At 44.7% G+C, this 22,145-nt stretch overlaps 2 protein-coding genes across 5 annotated transcripts in view; one reads left to right on the plus strand and one right to left on the minus strand.

Annotated features, from left to right (window-relative positions):
• The first annotated feature begins 1 nt into the window (after window position 1).
• On the plus strand, window positions 2–10,484 carry TEN1 (TEN1 subunit of CST complex). Of its 3 annotated transcripts, none has more exons than XM_069953666.1 (4): window positions 2–107; window positions 4,667–4,784; window positions 7,852–8,009; window positions 8,636–10,484. In XM_069953666.1, exons 2-4 carry the CDS (start codon window positions 4,687–4,689, stop codon window positions 8,764–8,766), a joined length of 387 nt encoding a protein of 128 aa, XP_069809767.1. In that variant the 5' UTR covers window positions 2–107; window positions 4,667–4,686; the 3' UTR covers window positions 8,767–10,484. The 3 variants fall into 3 exon arrangements, with proteins under 3 accessions (XP_069809767.1, XP_069809766.1, XP_069809768.1); XM_069953665.1 differs by lacking the exon at window positions 2–107 and adding an exon at window positions 119–248; XM_069953667.1 differs by lacking the exon at window positions 2–107 and having other exon boundaries at window positions 4,669–4,767.
• A 525-nt stretch (window positions 10,485–11,009) lies between these two features.
• The window catches only part of EVPL (envoplakin), a 40,575-nt gene continuing 29,439 nt past the window's right edge, over window positions 11,010–22,145 (minus strand). For both annotated transcript variants that reach the window (XM_069953924.1, XM_069953925.1), the window contains 10 exons: window positions 20,619–20,716; window positions 19,639–19,844; window positions 19,330–19,508; window positions 18,754–18,892; window positions 17,663–17,856; window positions 17,292–17,442; window positions 16,468–16,551; window positions 15,371–15,481; window positions 15,200–15,292; window positions 11,010–14,636 (listed from right to left, as the gene is read on the minus strand). In XM_069953924.1, the coding sequence (XP_069810025.1) occupies window positions 11,172–14,636; window positions 15,200–15,292; window positions 15,371–15,481; window positions 16,468–16,551; window positions 17,292–17,442; window positions 17,663–17,856; window positions 18,754–18,892; window positions 19,330–19,508; window positions 19,639–19,844; window positions 20,619–20,716 (4,720 nt within the window). In that variant the 3' untranslated portion in view covers window positions 11,010–11,171. The remainder of the gene's footprint in view (window positions 14,637–15,199; window positions 15,293–15,370; window positions 15,482–16,467; window positions 16,552–17,291; window positions 17,443–17,662; window positions 17,857–18,753; window positions 18,893–19,329; window positions 19,509–19,638; window positions 19,845–20,618; window positions 20,717–22,145) is intronic.

Consider the following 22,145-nt stretch of genomic DNA (forward strand, 5'->3'; position numbering starts at 1 on the left):
CCCTCCTGTAGTCACATGACTAAAGTGGGTGGAGAGAAGCGAGACTACAACTCCCAGAGAGCACCGGTCGTGACGCCGTGACGCGGGAGATTTGGCTTCTGAACAAGGTAGAGGGAAAGCCGTATGTTATAGGACTCAGTAAAGTGTCCGAGGTCTTCAGGAAAATGGCTGACAGCTGGCCGAAACCTGACCAGGATATGATAGTGCTGACTGTAGAGGAGGTGCAGAGCCAGCCCTGGCAGTGTACAGTAAGTGATAGATAGTGATAGATAGTGATAGGTCCAGCTACTGGGGGGTGAACACTCAGAGTGCCTCTTGTTACATACAGTGACCACTAGAGGGTGCAGGGCAGATACATAGCAGTGGCTGGAGAGTTCCCCTATAACCTAGTGAGGTAGAGGAGCACCCCCATACATAGTATTGGCTGGAGAGCTACCCTATAGCCTAGTGAGGTAGAGGAGCATCCCCATACATAGTATTGGCTGGAGAGCTACCCTATAACCTAGTGAGGTAGAGGAGCATCCCCATACATAGTATTGGCTGGAGAGTTCCCCTATAACCTAGTGAGGTAGAGGAGCTTCCCCATACATAGCAGCTGCTGGAGAGTTCCCCTATAACCTAGTGAGGTAGAGGAGCTTCCCCATGCATAGCAGCTGCTGGAGAGTTCCCCTATAACCTAGTGAGGTAGAGGAGCTTCCCCATACATAGCAGCTGCTGGAGAGTTCCCCTGTAACCTAGTGAGGAAGAGGAGCTTCCCCATGCATAGCAGTGTCTGTAGAGTTCCCCTATAACCTAGTGAGGTACAGGAACACCCCCATACATAGCACTGGCTGGAGAGTTTCCCTATAACCTAGGGAGGTAGAGGAGCACCCCCATACATAGCATTGGCTGGAGAGTTCCTCTATAACCTAGGGAGATAGAGGAGCGACCCTATATATAGCGGCTGGAGAGTTCCCCTATAACCTAGGGAGACAGAAGAGTGCCCTCATACATGGCAGCATCTGGAGAGATCCCCTATAACATACATAGCAGCAGCTGGAGAGTTTTCCCATAACCTAGGGAGACAGAGGAGTGCCCCCATACATAATGGCTGGAGAGTTCCCCTATATACAGTGTGGGCTGCAGCTCCAGACTCTGCAGTAACACTGACCTATTCTCTATATGCTTCAGTTCAGTCGTTTTAAAACAAATACCTAATTTGTGTAGTTTTTGTTACTTTTACCGACTTAAAAATGTAAACCTTAAAAAAATGCGCTGTAATCTATTTATTTTTTTTCCTTGTCACTGTCCACATGCATGATCCATAACACTTAGGGCCACCATGACAACAGATTGGATCCCCATTATAGGACCCCAGGCTAATAAGCATTAACGGACGTTTGTTCGGCTGACATACAGTACACGTGAACGTTTGGTAGAGCCAAGTCCATGTGTTTTGGCGGCTGTCTATCTCTCCTGCAACCATTGAGCAGTAACTCACATTAGCCACAAAATCCATGCAGACATTGTCCCAAGATGCAGATCAATAATCCGCAACATGTCTGTTTATGGTGCAAATATATGCAGCATTTCCTTGTTATGTGGCTTCTCCCAAAAACCAATGGTTCATAGTGCGATAGTGGGCTGACAGCAGATTGTTCAATCCTGTGCCTAGTGGGTGCATCCAGAGCTGTTTCAGTCAAGTCTCTTCTGTGCACCCAGAATTGGTGGTGTAGAGGACTTGTATGGTGGTGTATGGCTCTCATTCGGTGGTGTAGAGCAGTGATTTTCAACCAGTGTGCTGCGACACATGGTCGGGTGTGCCGCGGGGAAAGTTCCCCAAACTATGGTGCCCCTGTGTTTTGTTCCCCGGCAATGCGCAGCAATCAGTGTCGGATTATAATGTGGGCGGTTGCGTGGAGCACTGCGGCGGGCAGTGATGCACGCATCCAAACAACGTGTGCGCTACGGCCCGCCACAGCGCACCGCGCTCCCGATCTCCGCTGATTGGAGGAGCACGTCCGGGCCCTACGGTAGGTGAGGCGGACAGCAGCGGGGACCATCTCGGAGGAGGTGAGGAGGAAGGGGGGGAGAGAAGCATGGGGGAGAGAAGCATGGTGGAGAGAAGCATGGGGGAGAGAAGCATGGGGAAGAGAAGCACAGGAGAGAAGCAGGGGGGAGAAGTATGGTGGGGAGAAGCATGGGGGAGAAGTATGGTGGGGAGAAGCATGGGGGAGAGAAGCACAGGAGAGAAGCATGGTGGAGAGAAGCACAGGAGAGAAACTGGGGGAGAAGTATGGTGGAGAGAAGCACAGGAAAGAAGCAGGGGGGAGAAGTATGGTGGAGAGAAGCACAGGGGGAGTAGAAAACAGGCCCAGGTTTCACACTGAGTGAGTATAAATACATTTAGAATCTATATTATTAACTATATGTATAATATGTACTGTTTTAGTGTCATTTTGTGCCATTTTTTTAAGTATAAAAAGTGTGCCGCGGCTCAAAAAAGGTTGAAAATCACTGGTGTAGAGGACTCTTACAGTGATGTATGGCACTCGTTCGGTGGTGCATAGCACCTGTATAGTGGCGTAGAGGACTCGTACAGTGGTGTGTGGCACTCGTTCGGTGGTGCATAGCACCTGTATAGTGGCGTAGAGGACTCGTACAGTGGTGTGTGGCACTCGTTAGGTGGTGTAAAGGACTCGTACAGTGGTGTATGCCGGCATTCGTTCTGTGGTGTATAGCACCTGTACGGTGGTGTAGAGGACTCGTACAGTGGTGTATGGCACTCGTTCGGTGGTGTATAGCACCTATACGGTGGTGTTGAGGACTCGTACAGTTGTGTATGGCACCTGTACGGTGGTGTAGAGGACTCCTTCTGTGGTGTATGGCACTCGTTCTGTAGTGTATAGCACTTGTACGGTGGTGTAGAGGACTCATACAAGCCATGATTGCGGTACAGGGGATGAGATACTGGTGATGCTAAGGGCTTCAGCCACCTGGAACAGCAGCTAGTTCTTCTATCAGGTGATCACAACATCAACGCTGTGTAAACAGCCGCCAACCTGGCATATTATACCAAGACATACAGTGGTGTATGACACTCATTTGGTAATGTATAACACCTGTACGGCGGTGTAGAGTACGCGTACAGTGGTGTATGGCACTCGTTCGGTGGTGTAGACTGTAGAGGACAATCCTGTGCCTAGTGGGTGCATCCAGAACTGTTTCAGTCAAGTCTCTTCTGTGCACCCAGAATTGGTGGTGTAGAGGACATGTACGGTGGTGTATGGCCCTCATTCGGTGGTGTATAACACCTGTACGGTGATGTAGAGCAGCGCTTCTCAAACTTTTTCTACTGGAGCCTCACCCAACAGACCAAGGCAATGCTTGTGCCACACCAGACTGAAGAGGGTGCCTGGGCCTGACTATCTGTGGTAAAAGTCCATTTAAAAGCTGGAAATAATGCTAGGCTATCTGTCACTCATCTCCCAAGCTCTCTATACTAATAAAGCAAGTACAAAATAAGTGAATATTGTTGCTAAAATGGAGATTTTGGCAAACAGCAAAAGGACTGTGCAGATCATAGTTACTTTTGTGAAAACTGGCTCCCCAGCTGGGCCTCGCCAACAACTAGGGCCCGCCTCACAGTTTGAGAAGCACTGATGTAGAGGACTCGTACCGTAGTGTATGGCACTCATTCAGTAGTGAAGAGGACTCGTACAGTGGTGTATGGCACTCGTTTGGTGGTGCATAGCACCTGTACAGTGGTGTAGAGGACTCGTACAGTGGTGTTTGGCACTCATACAAGCCATGATTGTGGTACAGGGGATGAGATACTGGTGATGCTAAGGGCTTCAGCCACGTGGAACAGCAGCTAGTTCTTCTATTAGGTGATCACAACATCAACGCTGTGTAAACAGCCGCCAACCTGGCATATTATACCAAGACATATGTAACTCCTCCTTTACTTAGCAGCAGTCTCATTGCTTTAGATAAACATCCGTTTAAAGGTTACATTTTTATTAAAGGGAACCAATCACTAGAAAAACGTGACTGCATCTATAAATACGTAGGTATACAGCCGCCCGCCAGCACTGTTTCCAGCCATATAGGTAATCGCTATGTTAGGTTTTTCTGCTTCTGAGATGAGTCGTGTCAGCAGGATCTGCCCATGCAGCCATATACTGAGTGTGGGGCGGCTGCTGCAAGTGATTGGCTCAGCGGGCAGATCCTGCTGACACAACTTGTCTCAGAAGCGGTAACTAGTCTTGATAAAACAGCTAATTTTCTGATGATATATTCACTATAAAGTAAACCTGTAATTTCTGGTAACTTTTCAGGATAAGCTGTTATATGTGCAATGTATGTGTGGCATAGCACTATTTCTGTTCTTTATATACCATTCATGTGGCAAGTTTTAGTCTGTAGTGTTGAGTTGTCCACAAACTAGTGAGTATGACCTTTAACCTATGGTGTCTCACATACACTGCACATAAGACAGTATTCTGCTCCCCTGTATCTCTATAGCACATCCTTAATAGAAGCAGTATGAAGGACATTATAGAGCAGCAGTGAGTGTTGTAGGCTGCTCTATAATGTCCTCATAAGATGTGAGATCTAATCTGAGAGATAACTAGCTGACTACTTTGAGGCGATCTGGTATATGTAAGTCTCACTTTTTTTATAGGACTGAAGAGCATATAGTACATGACAAGGATGCTCCCAGCTCCAGCACAGTATCGTTACGTGTGGGAAATCAGCTCAGGAGATGTGCCAGCCGGATCCACTGTGAGGACTTTTGGAAGGTTGAAATCTCATCTTATTTCCATTGTAAGAACTCTGTTTTGCCCATATTTAGTTCTTAAAAAAAATTACCTGAAAAAAAGTTTAAACAAACAGAATGGGCTGGGCACATCTGAAATGTCAGCATCGGAGATCAAAGCATAAACCTTAAAGGGAAACTATCAGCGGGTGCCGCTCTTGTTATCTTTGTATGCTTTCAAGACAATCCATCCGCAAGAAATGTGTAAATTTAGCTAATTTGGTCACGGCTACATAGGCATAAGCAGGCCGGTCTTTTCGCACTTGGGCTGTAACAGCGCCTGCATGGAGATGGGCTGCGGTTGTGTTTTAAAACACTCGCCTGCTATGCATACATAGGCATGAACGTAGGAGGCAGCAGGCGGGCCGGCCGGCCGGTGCACTGGAGGGCTGAGGAACACCCGCAGTGCACCAAAGAAGCTAATGTTCATACTTTTTGGCAGATGGGTAGAGATGAGCGAACCGGGTTCGAGTCGATCCGAACCCGAACGTTCGGTATTTGATTAGCTGGGGCTGCTGAACTTTGATAAAGCTCTAAGGTTGTCTGGAGAACTTGGATACAGCCAATGACTATATCCATGTTTTCCACATAGCCTTAGGGCTTTATCCAACCTCAGCAGCCACCGCTAATCAAATGCCAAAAGTTCAGGTTCGGATCGACTCTGCTTGAGGTTCGCTCATCTCTACGAATGGGATTTCTCGAAAATGGCGGGAAATGGTTCCAAACCCCAAAAATAATGATTTTTAAAAAAAAATCTGAATAAATGGTTCCAATCCCCCAAAATAATTTTTTTTAAAATTCTGAATAGGATGTAGAACAGATGAAACAAACAATGAGAAACAGCAGAATATGTAATATTGTCAGTTACTGTACAGTATAGCAATCAGCATGTGGAGTATAATGTATAGTAAGCGCAAAAACCTGGAAAAACAGGCGCAGTTTGTAGATACAGAATGGAGATGCAGATACCCACGCTGTAGCCTAGTACAACAGGCTAGAATAGAGAAGCAGGGCTGCTGTCAGAGGTTTGTGTCGTCACATGACAGCAATGGGAAAGGGGTGTGTGTTCAGCACGGACCAATAAGGAAATGAGAATCACAGAGCTGTGCAGGAGGACAGTAACAGAAACTTTTCTATACAGCAGTGTGAATGGCTGAATGTAAGTGCAGGCACATTATAGCAGCAGTGTGTATAGCCGATTGTGAGTGCGGGCACATTATAGCAGCAGTGTGTATAGCTAAGTGTAAGTGCAGGCACATTATAGCCGGAATGGAGAGGATGGGAAACACAAGGGCTGACAGAGACTGCAGGGAGCATAAAGGAATGAGCAGGGTATATGTGGGCACAGTATAACGGCACTCTGTTCGGGAAGAGAGGGGTTACAGCTATGGAGAGATTACCTCCACAGACCTGTCCCCTGATGTAAGCCCCAGCCAGTACAGGGAGCTCTTAAACCAAAGCAATGCTCTTACACCAACTTACAAGTTACCAAGTTTGAAAAACTGTGAGCTTTTCTTGCAAAACGCTCCTAATCCAAGTTACTCTTTAACCAAGGTACCACTGTATATTGCTTTAATGACATATTACTTTGCAATATAACGTTATTAAAATACGGTAAGTGTATCGCTTTTTACATTTACATTTATACTTTTGTTGCGTGGCAGCAGTAAGGGGCGACACGGGCCTCTCTGCTGCGACCAACGTTTGTTTTGTGAGAGCTTGGCTAACTTGACGTGTATCTGGCTGCCTGTGCACAGTGAATGGTGGTTATTATTGCTGCTGTGCACAGTGATCTTGTCTGGCAGCCTCTTTCCCCTGGGTACTGTATATAAGAATATACAGTACAGCTCGTTGCCTGTGCTATAACACGCGGAGACAACAGGAGGGGCTGCCCGGACGATCCTTACATTGTCCAGGCTGCCCATTGAAGTCAATTGACATGATCGGCATCTTTCAACCTGTTGAAAGACCACTATCAGCCGACATAGTGCAATTCGTCTGATTTAGGTCTTTTAACGTGTGCTATTATGCCAAACGATTATGAGACGGAACAACCAGTAATCAGCTCAGTACAGACGATAATCTTTTGGTGTAATAGGGCCTTGAGGCTTAATTTACACTAGCAGATAGCTGCCCAACACGAGCGTCCATCCACTATGTACAAGCTTGTTGAGGGGACCTGTATACGGCTCAATTGTTGGGCGTTAACGGCCAAGCAAATGCTCAATGAATCATTCCTGTGGCCGTTCATTTCCATTACATTCCCTCTTTACACAGGGAGATCTACTGCTGGGAAATGATCATTTTTAGGCCTGGGAAAAAAGATATGATCAGTTGATGAATGAGTTTGTTTGTCAGCTGATCCCTTTACACTGGGGCAGCAATCGGCCCATTTGGCTAGTTATTATCCTGTGTAAAAGATACAGGATTTTTCATGTTTATAACATTGATAGCCTATCTACAGGAATGTCTGATCAGTAGGCCCAGCAGGAGGCCCAGCACCCCTGCCGATCATCTGTTCAATTCAATAAATTCAGGCCCTATTCAATTCCGTATCCCACACTACAAATGTACAGTAGACAACACATTATGGGGGAGATTTATCAAACATGGTGTAAAGTGAAACTGGCCCAGTTGCCCCTAGCAACCAATCAGATTCCACCTTTCACTTTCCAAAGAGCCTGTGAGGGATGAAAGGTGGAATCTGATTGGTTGCTAGGGGCAACTGGGCCTGTTTCACTTGATAAATCTCCCCCATGTTTTTTTGCACCCTTTGCTGTATATAGGTGCCGGAGCATCGGCTCCCCAGGACAATCGGCCAATCAGACATTGATGGCCTATCCTGTGGTAACCCCCTTTATGCCACACAAAATCTTTCAATCAAAAGTCAACGTGAATATCTCTACCTCTCGTGCATGTAAAAGCATGAAAGGAACCCTAACACATGTGGAAAGTACACCAGTACAGCTCTGTTTGGTATGCCATAGATGTTGCTGGGTTGTTGTCAGTTTTAGGGCAATAAAGTTGTTACTGTGTCTTTTCATGCACAGACTGATCAGCTACGATTCTGCTCGGTCAGAGGCATTGCTGTCCGCACATCACTCCGCAGCTCAGCATAAGCTCTGTTTGAACACTCGCTTTGTGGAGCCTTTTTCTGCCCAACTTGGATCTTACTACCTAGCTGTTGGAGAGCTCGACTCTGTGGATGGTGAGTATAAGGCTATGACTATAAATTCACCCTTAAAGGGTTACCCCAGCGAAAAAAAAACACTTTTCTTTCAGATCAACTGTTGCCAGAGATTTGTAATTTACTTCTATTAAGTACTGGAAGACTGGAGATTTCTTATCAGCTGCTGTATGTCCTGCAGGAAGTGGTGTACCCTTTCCATTCTGACACAGTGCTCTCTGCTGCCACCTCTGTCTATGTCAGGAACTGTCCAGAGTGGTAGCAAATCCCCATAGAAAACACCTCCTGCTCTAAAGACTGGAGAGAATACACCACAGGACATACATCAGCTGGTAAGTTCTGGAAGACTGGAAAATTTTTAATAGAAATAAATTATATATCTTTGGCACCAGTTAATATGAAAGAAAACATTACGGTATCGTAGCGGATTTCATGCTGCGAGTTTATCGCAATGAAATCCGCTGCGATAATGATTACTATGTAACTCAGTGGCAATGAATTTCCGCAGCAGCTTATTATGTGCGTTTATTTGTACCATGCGGATTTTGTGCAGGAAGTCCGCTGCGATACAGTACATGTGAAGGTACTCTTAATCTGTTTTTCTTTTTTTTCCGGCTAACCTTGGCACTGTCCCTTTTGTATTCCAGAGACGCATCTTGTCCTCCATGCTCGCCTGCTGACCTGCATTGAGGGAGTGGACCTTTCTCTTTTACAAAATGCAGTAGAAGAACAGAGAAGATACTTTCAGGAGAGAGAAGCAGCCCAGACAAACATATAAACCCAACTTAGGGAACAGGCTTATTGTTTATTGTCTATGACCTCTAGTGTTTGGCGCATTCCACCACTATGTAGGCTCTGATCTAGTAACACTTGAGGCCATGTTCACATGGCTTAAGACACTGGCCCATCCGTAAACTGGCCGAGTCATGGAATGGCCTGTGTCAAAGAAGATCATCCCGGCCTGGTACTGCAGTGTATACACTGTATTCCATAGACGGCAGCACTATGTAAGTTCCGCACTAGTCACTACCGTTGTTGCAAATCGGAAACAAGGACCATGATTACTACGGAACTTACATAGTGTGAACGTAGCCTTATTGTGTTCATCATCATCAGTGAAGAGCCAGGTGGAGTCAGAGCAGATGTTGTATAGCCGTCTGGAGAGGAGTGACGTTAGCAGGTCATGTGTCAGGCTTGTTTCTGGAGGTCTCTGTATATACTTGTACAAGGCGTGCTGCATATTTCAGCAGCTATTTGACTTGAGGACAGGATTGTTTCCAATTATTACATTACAAAACAAACGAGTCTGTAAATCCTTGGAACAGTTTTATGTTACTAGACTTGTCTGCTAGCTTAGATACATGCCCCATAGAACACTAAAGGAAAAAAAAAGTGTACAGTCTACTAGATTCTGGAATGTGTATGTTTGACTATTACTTAGGGCCAGATTACACCAAATGATTATTGTCAGTACTTGGCCAGTTACCAGCCGTTCTGTCCAATAATCGTTTGGTGTAATAGCTCACGTTAAAAGACCACGATCAGCCGACATACACCAACATGGTTGAAAAATCACATTACTAACTGCTGCATGTAATAGGATTGGCAGCAGCAAACTGCCACTGACTTCAGTGGGTCGCCCAGACAATCTAAGGATCATCTGGGTAGCTCCCTGCGGCCTTTAGTGGCAGATACTACACAGAGTTGTTGACTGAGCCATGCCTACGCTTCTTAAGACATCTGACAGGATCACCTTCATATTGGTACCGAATTTCCCCGAAAATAAGTCTTTTTTTAAAATTTTTGCTCCCAAAGATGTGCTAGGTCTTATTTTCAGGGGATGTCTTATTTTTCCATGAAGAGGAGTTGGCATGTCACATGCACAGCAGGGATAGAGCGTACGGTACGGCAGTTTCCGACCACCAGGGGCAGCTCATCACAGCACACTCATACAGCACAGCAGGGTCAGCGTGCAGTATGGTGACTTCTGACCACCAGGGGGAGCTCACAAAAGCACACTCATACCACACAGCAGTGGACGATATGGCGGGATAACGGTAGACTGTGTGCACCTCTACTTCTGGAGGTAGGGGTCAAGGGGGACAGCAGCAGGCGACAGGCCTCGATGTCTTGCCTGCACAATTACAAGTGAGGGAAGGGAACATGGAGGTTGGTGGCAGGTGACGGTCTTCATGTCCTGCATGCAGCTGCTCTGCAACGGATGGTGAAGGTAGCAGAAACCAGCGGTGGGCTAAAAAGAGTCACAGCTGCATGCCCGGGTGTTTTGTTCGGCGGCCATGCTTTCATACAAAAACTTTGCTTACTTTTAAGGGAGGCCTTATATTTAGCGATTAAAGATTGCTGCCAATGCACATAGCTGTATTCTGAATTTCTTAGATAAATCATAATTCTTTTCTGGAGTGAAAAGATGACACTGGGCTGGTGGTAGCAGCAGTGTACTTGTGCCCACCCCTTATAATAAAGACATTTGGTTTATTACTGTATCTTGTTTATTCACTTCACAAAGAAATATAAACAGGTTTTATGCTGAAAGACGTGACTGCTTTGGCCTCATTGAAGATGAGGGAACACTCTTTATTTGGCTCTTGGTGGCTGGAAAAGTTGGATGCATCCCTAGAGAGTCCTGGAAAACATGGATACATATAGCACATCTTTATAAACCTATGTTCATCAGTTCAATGTTCCACCATGTATGGGCCCGTTCCCACTGAGCAAAAGAGGCTGAATTTACGAGCAGAGTCGCGGGCGGGTTCCGCTTGAGTTTCTGCCTGTCCTATTGCTTCAACAGGATTTTTCCTGCACCAATAGGACAGGCCGAATTTCAAGCGGAATCCACCGCATGGACTCTGCTCGTGAATTCAGCCTCTTTTGCCCAGTGGGAACGGGCCCATACACAGTACAAATTCAGCCTCTTTGGGAATAATAATAGGGAATTTGCGGCCGACAAATGATGGAAGAAAAGAGAAAAGAAAACTTGTTAAAAAAAAAAAACAACTCACATTTTGGTGTAATAAAGATAAGTTCCAGTTTATTGAGCAGCATAGGACATGCAATATACACCACAGGCATAATTTTTCCCCCAGGGGAATAATATCATATTATTAAACAGGGTACACTTACATAGCAGAAAAAAAACAAAGATAAGACAGACAACCGTCACCTCTAGTACTTGTAGGATGTCATGGAGGGGTTTGCATTCACAGGGCGGTATACTGCAGATTGATAGCCCTCTGAAGCTCCTTGGAGTAAGAGCAGGCCGCTAATTGGGTCTTTCCGACACCGTGCTATGGCCTCCTTGTAGTTCACTTTTTCCTTCGTCGCGGGATCTGTGAGGTTCTTTTCGTATGTTGACTCGTCTTGAATCTGAGCAGCCAGTTCTTGGGTTACCAAACCCTGTTCTGTTGCCTCTGGCAGTGGAATTCTGCCTGTCTTTTTGGGATCTATCAAACCTCCTGTAAGATGCTGAACCACTAGATATGGCATGGCTGTCTCCTTGGACATTAGACCCTTCTGCACCGCCTCTCCTACTGACAGGCGCTTCTTGCTGGCTGGATCCTCGACACCTGTAAAAGCTTTTTGGGCAGTGAGTAAGCTCTGTGTGTTGCTGCCATCTATCAACCCTTTGTCTATTGCTTTATTAACAGAAAACCTGTCTTTGCTAATGATGTCGATTATACCGCCCGTAGCTGCCTGTGCTTCCAGAAGCTTCTGGCTGGTTGTGGGATCTAATAGCTTTTTTACAATTGCGCTCCTTATTGTGCATTTGCTGTCTGTGTTGGTGTCATAGACACCAGCAATGGGAAAGCTATCATCGTGGAAAACTTTTGGGGCACTTTGTGTGTGTGTGAAAAAGCTACGGCTGTTGGTTTGGCTGGTGGGGGAGGAGATCGGGGACCTGGATCCAATTATAGATCCAATAGACATCGACTGGTGCTTGTTCTCTCCAGCCACAAGCAAGGCAAATTCGGAAATTGGAAGCCTGCCCTCCCGATACATGTCAAGTTCCTCTTTGGTGATTTTTTTGGATCTTAGCGCATCTTCAATGGAATATTGTTTACCACTCTTCTTATCTAGTAGAACAGAAATTTCACCACTAGAACCCATTGTAGAAATTTCTTCCCAGTCACACTCTAACTCTTGCAACTGGATATACTGATGGCGGTCTATTATGCCTCTCTTGTAGGCTTCATAGGGTGACATTTCCTTCCCGGTATCAGGATCTAAGATGGATATTTTTGTGGAGACATTGGTTTCCCTCATTTGAGTCTCTTGGTTACGCTCCTCGCGGTTTGCACGGGACTGGAGCTCTCTTATGTTTCTTTCCTTTTCATAGATGCAATCTTTTTCTTTTAGAATTTTGGATTCTAAGAGAGAGAGCTCTTGTCCCAGCTGCATCTTCTTTTGACGCTCATTCTCTGCCTTTTGCGTGAGCAGCTCTGATTCTTTGCTCAAGAAGACACTTTTTTGCTGCTGTTGCCTCCTCAGTTCTAATAATTCCCTTTCTATAGATGACTTTTCTTGTTGGGCTTGTGCTCTGGCCCTTTGTAGATCGGCTTCTTCCTTTGACCAAGTCTTTTTCATTGCATCAACCCTTTCGATCTTTTCTTTCAATCTTCTGGTCTCATCTTCCAAGTCTTGCCTTGCATTACGTTCCTTATTAAATAACTCTCTTAATCTGGCCTTCTCGTTCTCCAGCACCTTATCCTTCTCCACTCTGATCACTTCTTTGTAAATAGTTTTTTCCAGAGACTTCTCCCTCTGTAAGATGTCAACCTTTACCTGCAGATTTTTGCATTCCCTTTCAATGTTAAGTATCTGTGTCCTTTCTTTATCTAGTTCACTGCGGAAGGCATTAGCCGATTGTTCTAACACAGGGTCTCTTTCTACTTTCACTACTTCTTCCATTACAATCTTCTCCTGTACTGGTGGAGGGCTTTCTTCAATCTCCTTAATTCTGAGAGTGATCTGTCGCAACTCCTTTTCCGCAGCCAATTTCTTATCTCTTTCATCCTGGAAATTCAGCATTCGCTCCTTCTCTTCTACTTGACCACGTAATTGTTGGACCTCACGTTCCAAGCGACGCCTGTTGCCAACTTCCTCATCCAGTGTCCTGCTCAATCTGTGATGATCTTCCACTATCTTGGGATCTTTCTGTACATGTACTACCTCTTGAACCACTACCCTCTCTTCCGGCTTACGTCTTTCTAACAACATATACTTGTTTTGTAAGTCATATACCAAGTCTTCCACCTCTCTTCTTCTTTGGGACTCATTGCGCACTTCTTGGCGCAGTTGCTCAGCCTCCCTCATGAGTACAGGGTCGTTTTCATACTTAACAAACTCTTTGTTCACAATTTTTGTTTCCACCTTTGACCTTTCTTGTTTCCAGTCATCTCTTTCCTTGGTCAGCTTGGTTTTTTGTTCTTGATACCTGTTGTGTGTTGCCTCCAGGTTTTTTATTTGTGATTTCACCCTTTCGATTTCTTTGATCACTTCTGGGCTCTTTTCTAACTTAACTATTTCTTTGACAATTTCTTTATACTCCACCACAGGCTTTTGTGACCTCAGCACAAACATTTCTTTTTGAGTTGTGTCAAGTTCTGTGTCGTGGGAAGATCTCTTTGAGATGACATCTTGCAAGGCAATTTTCAGCCTAGCAATTTCTTTTGCCGTCTCTGGCTGTACTACATACACTTCATTGACCCTTTCCTTTAACTCTACCCTTGGTTTCTGCTTCTCCACCACCATATATTTGGATTGCAGTTCCGTTAATTCTCTGGTCAGAGTCATGCTTTTGCTACGTTCTTCCTCAATTAATGTTCTCAGTCTACCTGCTTCCTTCAGGATTTCTGGGTCTTGCTCTACCTTCTTCACTTCCTTCACGATAACTTTCGGTTCTACAGACTCAATCAGTCGCTCCAGTTCTTCTGTCTTGTTCCTAAGCTTCACAATGTTTTCTTGCAGAGACTTTCTGCGGAAAGTCTCATCGTCGATCTGCATTTGTAATGCCCGTGTAGCCTTTAACATTTCAGGATCCCTTTCAAGTTTAACTACTTCCTTCAGTACCACTTTTTCTTTAACGTTAGGTTGTTTCTGCTCTAGTACCATTACTTCCATTCTCAGACGCTCTAACTCTAGCGTGATTGAATTGTTTTCTTCCTTTAGTTGTTTTATCTCTTTCCTAAGGGTTTGGGCCTGAGCCTCTAGATTTGGATCTTTCTCTATCTCTGTGACTTCTTTGGTCAGTAGCTGGGGTTTAACGCTCTTCCTTTGGTTTTCCAAAGTGGCCAGCTTCTTGTTAACCACCTCTATCTCATATTGTGTATTTTCCCTATTCTTGGAGGTGCTGTCTGCTTGGTTCTTTAGAGATACCAGTTCACTCTCCAGCCTAGGCTCTCTGTAGTATTGCACCATTTCCTTCTCTTCTAGTCTTTCCACAGGTCTCTGTGTCTTAAGCATAAGTATCCTCTTTCTGTTTTCCTCCAGTGCCTGCTGTACCTCCGCTACCCTTCTTTTCTCTTCTTCCAGTTCTCTTGATAAGGCTTCTGATTCCTTAGCCGATTGCATTGGTTTCTCTGCGCGCAGGTTGTTTTGCACTGACAATTGGACTCCATCTTGTGTATCAGACTAAAGAAACAAGAAGCACAATAGAGATTATATCTTCTAATATAACTAAAAGCATAAACTCTTTGTATTGTTCTTCTATGATCATCTATCATTTGCATTAGATTTTGTTTTTCCACAATCTTTACCAGTGAAGTTTTTTCTACTGGTACAGTCTCTGGCACTTGATGACTCTTTACTTTATAGCAAATGCACAAAACACAGACATGACACAAAACTAATTTTTAAAAGGAACCTATGTGTAAGTTTTTATGCATAAAAGCGCCATGGTTGTAGCAGGGGCAGTGGTAGAGGAGAGCTGCCATAGCCGCCTTCTACCAAAATTTTCAGCTGTGTATTTTCTATGAAGTAAAAGGTTGGGTGACAATTTTGTACGTCTATGATGTCCATAGTATTTTTCCATGGCTTATTGCAAACTTCAATGTGATGCATAGTGGAATCTTCTGCATAAATGACATTTGTCTGGGCTAATATGGAGGACAATTCTAATATTTTATGGTAAATTATATGAACTGCTAGTATCTTACCACAAACTGGATAAAAAAAAGCAGCAAACCTCCCCATACCTTATCTATAACCCTCCTGGCGAATTCCATTTGATTCAGTTGCTGCTTGCTCTCTACTGCTGTCTCTGTGTAACGTTTTACCAACTCCCTTTCCTGTAGAGAAAAATCAGATGTTAGCTTCTGTACTAAATCTGTACAACATGGCCATAAGTTTAGAAATCAAGAACCAACCTTGTTTGCAATGTTTTCTTGAAGGGAGTTGACCTGGCTTGTACTACGGGGAACTGAAGCAATGGAGGTATCCAGGGTGGAGCGATACCGATCAGCCTGAGCCTCATAGTCCTATAAGAAATACACAATATTAGATTGTGTCTGTTGTATACCTTAATAATGACGGAGTAGTGAAAGATGCTAATGTAACTGCCCAGGACTTGGAAATGGCCTATTCTTAGAAGATGTCCTTAATATTTGATAGTGGGGGTCTGACTTCTTATACCCCCATTACTCAGCAGAATAATGTTTTGCTGCGCAATAGTGCCAGGGATGTGCACCCATGTCGCCTCTCGCGTGGGCAGTGGTCTGAGACTCAGTCGGGATTCATAGCAGAAGACCACACACCTCCAGTCGGTCACACTCCAGCTTGCCCAAGCTTGGCTAAAGTCCAATCGACACTGCCTATAATGTGGGGTCAGTGGTAGGCATCTTAATGGACGTCAGCTCCTCATACCAGTGTCAGACAGTTGTCTCTGAATGGTTACCCTTGATAACACAGGATTCCTGGAAGGTGGTAAATGGCGTTGAATCGATGCTAGTGTTGATGTGGACGTGGACTCTCTTATGATTGCATGATCCTCATGCTCATTTGTGTTCATGGGACATCCTAACCCTCTGTGACAGTAGACTCTCCCTTCTGTGATCCATTGTTGCCAACACCGAGCAATCATATAGCTCTGGCCAAGGTGGCAGCCGATTCACATGTTTGAACAACCTGCTTCTCTGAGGCCTACTATACGGCTCCTCTCAAAGTCCAACAACTGTTCGTACTGCTGCCGGTTACATCTCTGAGGCATCTCTAGTCACAATATCGTCCAACCAATTCGACAGATTCCTTCGAATAGCCCTACTGTGCGAGCACTCATGCTTTTAAACTCTCCCACCTGCGCATCTCATATGCGCACAGCGTGCTTACCCTTAAATACTACCAATATACTTCAGTGATGCTTCGTGTCCCTGCCCTTTTCTATATGGTCCTGTGGTCTTTAATTTCCTCACATGCTGATGATGTCTCTGCCTTAAAGGTCATTAACAAAATGCAGGAAGGAACTTACACCGAGGGAGTTTGTCACATCTCTGGAAAGTTTAACTATGTTATTCTTTTCAGGCTCCTTCCTTTGGATCTCCTCCACTAGCCTCTGAAATGATAAAGTAACGTTTAGAATATTTATTAGTCACATGGAATAGAAAATCTTTTAAATCCAAAGCTAGGATGCCAATAAAGCTGCTATTGAGCCCATAGAAAGGGAAGGTCGAGAGCCAATCTGACTGCACGTCCCATGTTCACTGCTAAACATTAGTGAGTAAAGAAGAGGAAGGTTCAGATTCCCCGCCAAACATTAAGATGAAGAGGCATGTTAACATATTTCTTAGAGTGTAGAGGGTGTCTTTAAAATCTGGCAGCTGGCAGGGGAAGGGAGGAATCTGATCAGGAGTATGAACTTGCCTTTCCCCGTGCCTGCGTTGAGTGGTGGGACCAGCCTCTAGACCCCCGCAGGGCTCTGGGATCTCCGGCGCTGACACGTCACGACCTTAGTGATGGACTGGCTGCTCAGCCAGTCACTCATGGGGACGAGACGCCACTCCAGTCACTAATTGGCTGAGCGGCCAGTCCATCAGACAGGACAGACATTTTCCCCCGAGGCATGACATCATCACAACTCGGGGCAAAATGCCTTCCGGAGAGGTCCCAAGGCCGGTCCTGCCAACCACCACGGGCACGGGGAAAAGTAAGTTCCTACTCCTGATTTCCCACCCCTCCAGCTGCCAGAAAATGGACGGACTTTAAATGTAATATATAAGCTACTGCTGTATACTAAAGAATGTATAAAGAGCTTGACATTGTACCTTTCTTTATTACCTCTCCAGACACACTCACCTTCTGACTTTGCAGTTTGTAGTTGACCTGACTTGGTGAATCTGATGGTGAGATCTGGTTATGTGGGAGACCCCTCAGCCAAGACTCCAGACCCTCACTGGAGGATTTAAACTGCTGGTAGGGCAAATTGGTGTCTCTCAGCATCTTCTCTCTAAAGGAAAGAATGTACCATTGTTCTGCGTAAGGGTATGTTCACACTACGGAACCAGTGCGGAATTTCAAGCGGAGGTCGCATCGTAGACTCCGCTTGAAGTTCCGCCTGTCTCATTGATTCAATAGGATGTCTCACACGCACTCTGACATCCGCCCAAAGAATTGACATGTCATTCATAGAATGGTCTGTGGCAACTTGGCAGTTCATTATGCGTTACCTTTGGTCCAGCTGGTCAGCGACTGCATGGTATCTATCATTAAGTCTCTGGACGTGAATGCGCTGACTTGGTAGATCAGGGCTGTGCTCATGAGTGTTGCTCTGAAGGGAATTGCACGCCAGTTCAGTGTCCTTCAAGCTCCGGTTTAGTTTCAGAAGGTTGTCCTGTTTGTCCACAAGGTCTCTCTTCATTTTCTGAAGGAAACAGAATAATCATTCAAATGCAGAGAGAATTTCAAGCCAAATAACCTTTAATGATTCAGACAATTTTTTATTTTGTCCTTTTCACCCTCAAATTGCCATAGCTTTTATTTTTCTGTTGACAGAAGCCGATGACGGATTTTTTTTTGTTTTTTTGTGGGGTTGCATATACTATAACTATAATATATTAGCTTTGTTTTGCATTCATTACAGTTACAGTGATTACTTTATATATTTTTTTATGTTTTACTACTATTAAGAAGTAAAAAATATTTATTTATTACTTAAAATTGACCTATTGTAACCCCAATAACGTTTCAACTTTCCATCCTAGGTGCAGCGTGAGGGCTCGTTTTATGCCAGGATGCCCATAGTTTTTATTAAAATTATTTTGAAACTTCACCTTATTATATTTGCATAAAACAACATCTTGTGTAGATTGTAGTAACCTAATATTAGACATCAGCACAAGGCAATAACTAAGGTAAGCACAGACTTATAATAACATTTGCCAGAGTTGTTATTTTATGTGAAATATGTATATATATATATATATATATATAGTAAATCAGACATAAAAGAGATGCTTATATACTGTGTAATCCATTACTAATGTAGTTATAACACTTATTCTGCACATAAATAAGCACTCCGCACCATTTACTTTATGTTCCCTCTACGTGATCATAGCAGGGAAAAGCGGCCATCTTGTAATATTGATGGCCACAAATAATGATCAGGATCGAGATATAATAATGTAATGTTATATAATATTACAAGGCAGCTATGATCCCGTCTTGGGAACATGTAGCCTAAAGTAAATTTTATAGCTATTTATTTTGTTGGTTTTAGTAAACTGGTAGGATTTTAGTCCATGTTGAGCTGTCTTACCTGAATCTGACTTGCATGTTCCTGGATACCATTCTGTGTATGAGGAATAACTCCATCCTGCGCCAAGAAACTCTCAAAGCCTTTGATCATCTCTTCAGTCTTGTTAATCTGATTTTCTAAGTTCAGAGAAGCTTTAGCTCTGTAAGAGAGGCATTGAACATACCATGACTATCAATGCGATAGGGTGGTTGATCATTGTGATAGATTAGCTGACCTTAAAGTCATGTGACCGGTACTGACCAGCTTTTCTCCACCCTACTGGGCTTGATTGACAGGTTTCTATTTTTACACAAATAGTGCAAGACCTGTTAATCGCACCCAGTAGGATGGGTACTAGTGGCAGAAGTCTTTCAATAGATCCAGCAAATCGTAGGCTGCCGTGACCAACACCCAAATATACCCCACCACCTATCAGACGAGCAGGGCAAAGATCATCAAAAAATGTAAATGTTTTTGTGCAAACTAGCTGTGCTGTTCAAAAAAAAAACATTTTAACTTTTTGCTGATATACGCCAATCTCCCTCAATATGTACTAGTCTATAACCCACATCTTGGCACAGTAGAAGCCCTACTTACTCTTCTCCATACAGAGATGACAGGGCCTTGACGTCATTGTACTTGTTGTTCACGTTGGCCAGTGTTGTAGGGAGTTGAGTAGCTGTTGGTCCTGATGGTTTCTTTGCTAGGAAGTTCTCACATTCTCTTTTCGTAGCGTCCGTCTCTGATGCAATGCTTTGGAGGCGTCTGGCAGTTCCCTGAGACAACAGGTAAATTGCTGTTATGGTGACAACTCTGGCAGGTTATCAGGTTTTGGCTTGTTAGCTCCATTATGGAGATATACGTTACGTTACGAGACCGTCATCTGTCAGCTTTCCAGTCACTCACCTCTTGTTCCTTTAGTCTCCCAGTTAAATCCTGGCTTGGTGAAGCTTTGTTCACAGGGGTGCGCACCCTTGTCAGTACCTCCTGCTCTGTGTCTTGCAGTTCTCCATAGATTTTGTTTAACTTGGTAAGAATTTGTGTCCCCTGAGGGTCTTCACTGGAGACACTTGATGTGCGAATTGGTGGGAGGGGGGCACCACTTACTGGAGCTGTACAGATATTGTAAGAATATGATCATTAATGCACTTTGTAATAGCGTCATGTCAGAAGTTGTAATGGCAGGGGGTCCGGCTGCTGAGACCCCCAATGATTGCTAGAATGAGGGGACAGAAGTGTACAGCTTTGTTTCTGCTTGGTTCTACTAGGAAAGAGTATAGACACCATGACAGTATCAGAGGAGAGCCTAGCAGAAACAGAGCACTTAGCCGAGACCTTCTGACCCTTCAGTGGTGTCTTAGGGCCCTATTACATGGAGCGATAATAAGGCCGATTTGTCAGAGCATCGATCCGTATAATAAAGTCAGTGATCAGCTGATCAGTCATCGGCTGATCGTGTCTTTAGGTTCCGACCTAAAATCATTGGCCGCCAACTGTGCATGGACATGTAAAAGTGATGCAAAGCCGATGGCTGACGATTGTGTCGAGCCGTTTATTAGCGCTTGTTTACATTATTGATCTGGCCAACACCAATCACATCATCTGACATGTCAGAAGTTGAATAAAAGTTTAAGTACACTTTAACATTGGCATAATTTGTGTCCGTGTAGTCCCTGGGGGGGACAATTTTACTTTTTACACGGGGGGAATTATCGAAGGGTGGAAAATATAAACTGGTGTAAACTGGCCATAGCAACCAATCACAGCTCAGCTTCCAGCTCTCGTAAAATGAAACCTGAACTGTGATTGGTTGCTGTGAGCAGTTTATATTTTACAGCCTTTGATATATCTGGGCCTGGTTTCTAATAACTATATAAGCTTCTTACCTAACTGACTGGGTTTTAGAGCCTCCCGGCTGCCTGATTTTAGGGCATTTTGCACTGATGCTTTTTTCATCTTCAGATCATTTACTTCAGACTCCAACCTGATAAACATTTAGAGCATTATTAGAGGGGAAGAATTCATTAAAGAGACAATGGCTCAGATTATAATGCTCAACTCAAAAAGAGTTCACCTAACAAACCAAAACAAGTCCAACTTATCATGTTCAGTGTTACATTGAATTGTGCCATATTGAACATAGAAACATAGAAGATTGTCGGCAGAAAAAGACCACTTGGTCCATCTAGTCTGCCCTTTTAGTATTTCTGTCAGGACTAGTCACTAAGAGAGACAAAATGGCGGACACAGACAGTGCACCCTAAGCTCAGCCCCGCCCACTGACTCTACCTACTTGCCCCCCTAGGCTAAACCCTAGGGCAGCAACTGGGCGGCGGTCCCTGTACTGGCTTGGTGGGACAAAAAGAAAAGACAGACAGACAAAACACAATAAAGAATAGTCGACAGTCCGGGTCACAACAATCGGGCAGAAAAGTACAAAATCACAATCCAAGAAGCAAAGGTCAATAAACAGGCAATATGGTCAGGGCAGGCAGCTAGCAGGGATGGTCAGAAATACAAAGCAGAAGAGTCAGAATAAACAGAGCAAAAGAAACAGAACCAGGCAGAGACAAGCTCAATATCCGGCAGTGAGAGGCAGGCTGGCAGACACTATATAGGAGACCAGAGGTCCAGTCCAGAAGCTGATTGGACCAGACCCCTAATCTCCTCAGAACACCTGGGGCAAGAGCAACCTGACCAGACAAGCTAACCAGCATCAGAGTTAACTCCGGAGTGGCCAGGAGTATCTCAGGCAAAGCGGGTGTGGCTGAACAAACGCAGAAGGAAATAGGCCAGTGTTCAGACAAGGCCCAGGACACCGCACAAACATACAAAAACACTGAATATCAGCGCCATCTCTGGCACGCAGCACGAGCCAAGGGGCGCACCGAGTTCGGCACAGGCACATTCATGACAATTTCCCTTCTTATTATCTTAGGATAGATATGTGTTTATTCCAAGTATGTTTAAATTCTGTTATTGTAAATTTACCAACCACATCTGATGGAGGTTTGTTCCAAGCATCTACTACTGTTTCAGTAAAGTATAATAAGTAAAGTTAGGTTTGACAGTAACCTCAGGATTAGAGATAATCAAACTTTTCAAAAGTCCTAACCAAACCTTAACCCATAGCTGCACCAGGACGTTATTGAACGTCCTCGTGCCGCTATGGGAGTTCAGAGGGGGGTCGCGCGGCGACCACCCTCTGAACTGCCGCGATCCCGGGTGCCGCGAGTAGCCCGGGCTCGCGGCTATTAGCGGGCACGGTCCGATCGCCGTGCCCGCTAATTAAGTACTTAGAAGCAGCTGTCAAAGTTGACAGCTGCTTCTAAATACTTGCTAATCTCCATACCTGGTGGTCTAGTGGGGGGATCGCCCCCCTGCGGCGCGATTGCGGGGGGGCGATCCCTGCA

The sequence above is a fragment of the Dendropsophus ebraccatus genome, chromosome 14, assembly GCF_027789765.1.
Source record: "Dendropsophus ebraccatus isolate aDenEbr1 chromosome 14, aDenEbr1.pat, whole genome shotgun sequence".
In the NCBI taxonomy this organism is placed as follows: Eukaryota; Metazoa; Chordata; class Amphibia; order Anura; family Hylidae; genus Dendropsophus; species Dendropsophus ebraccatus.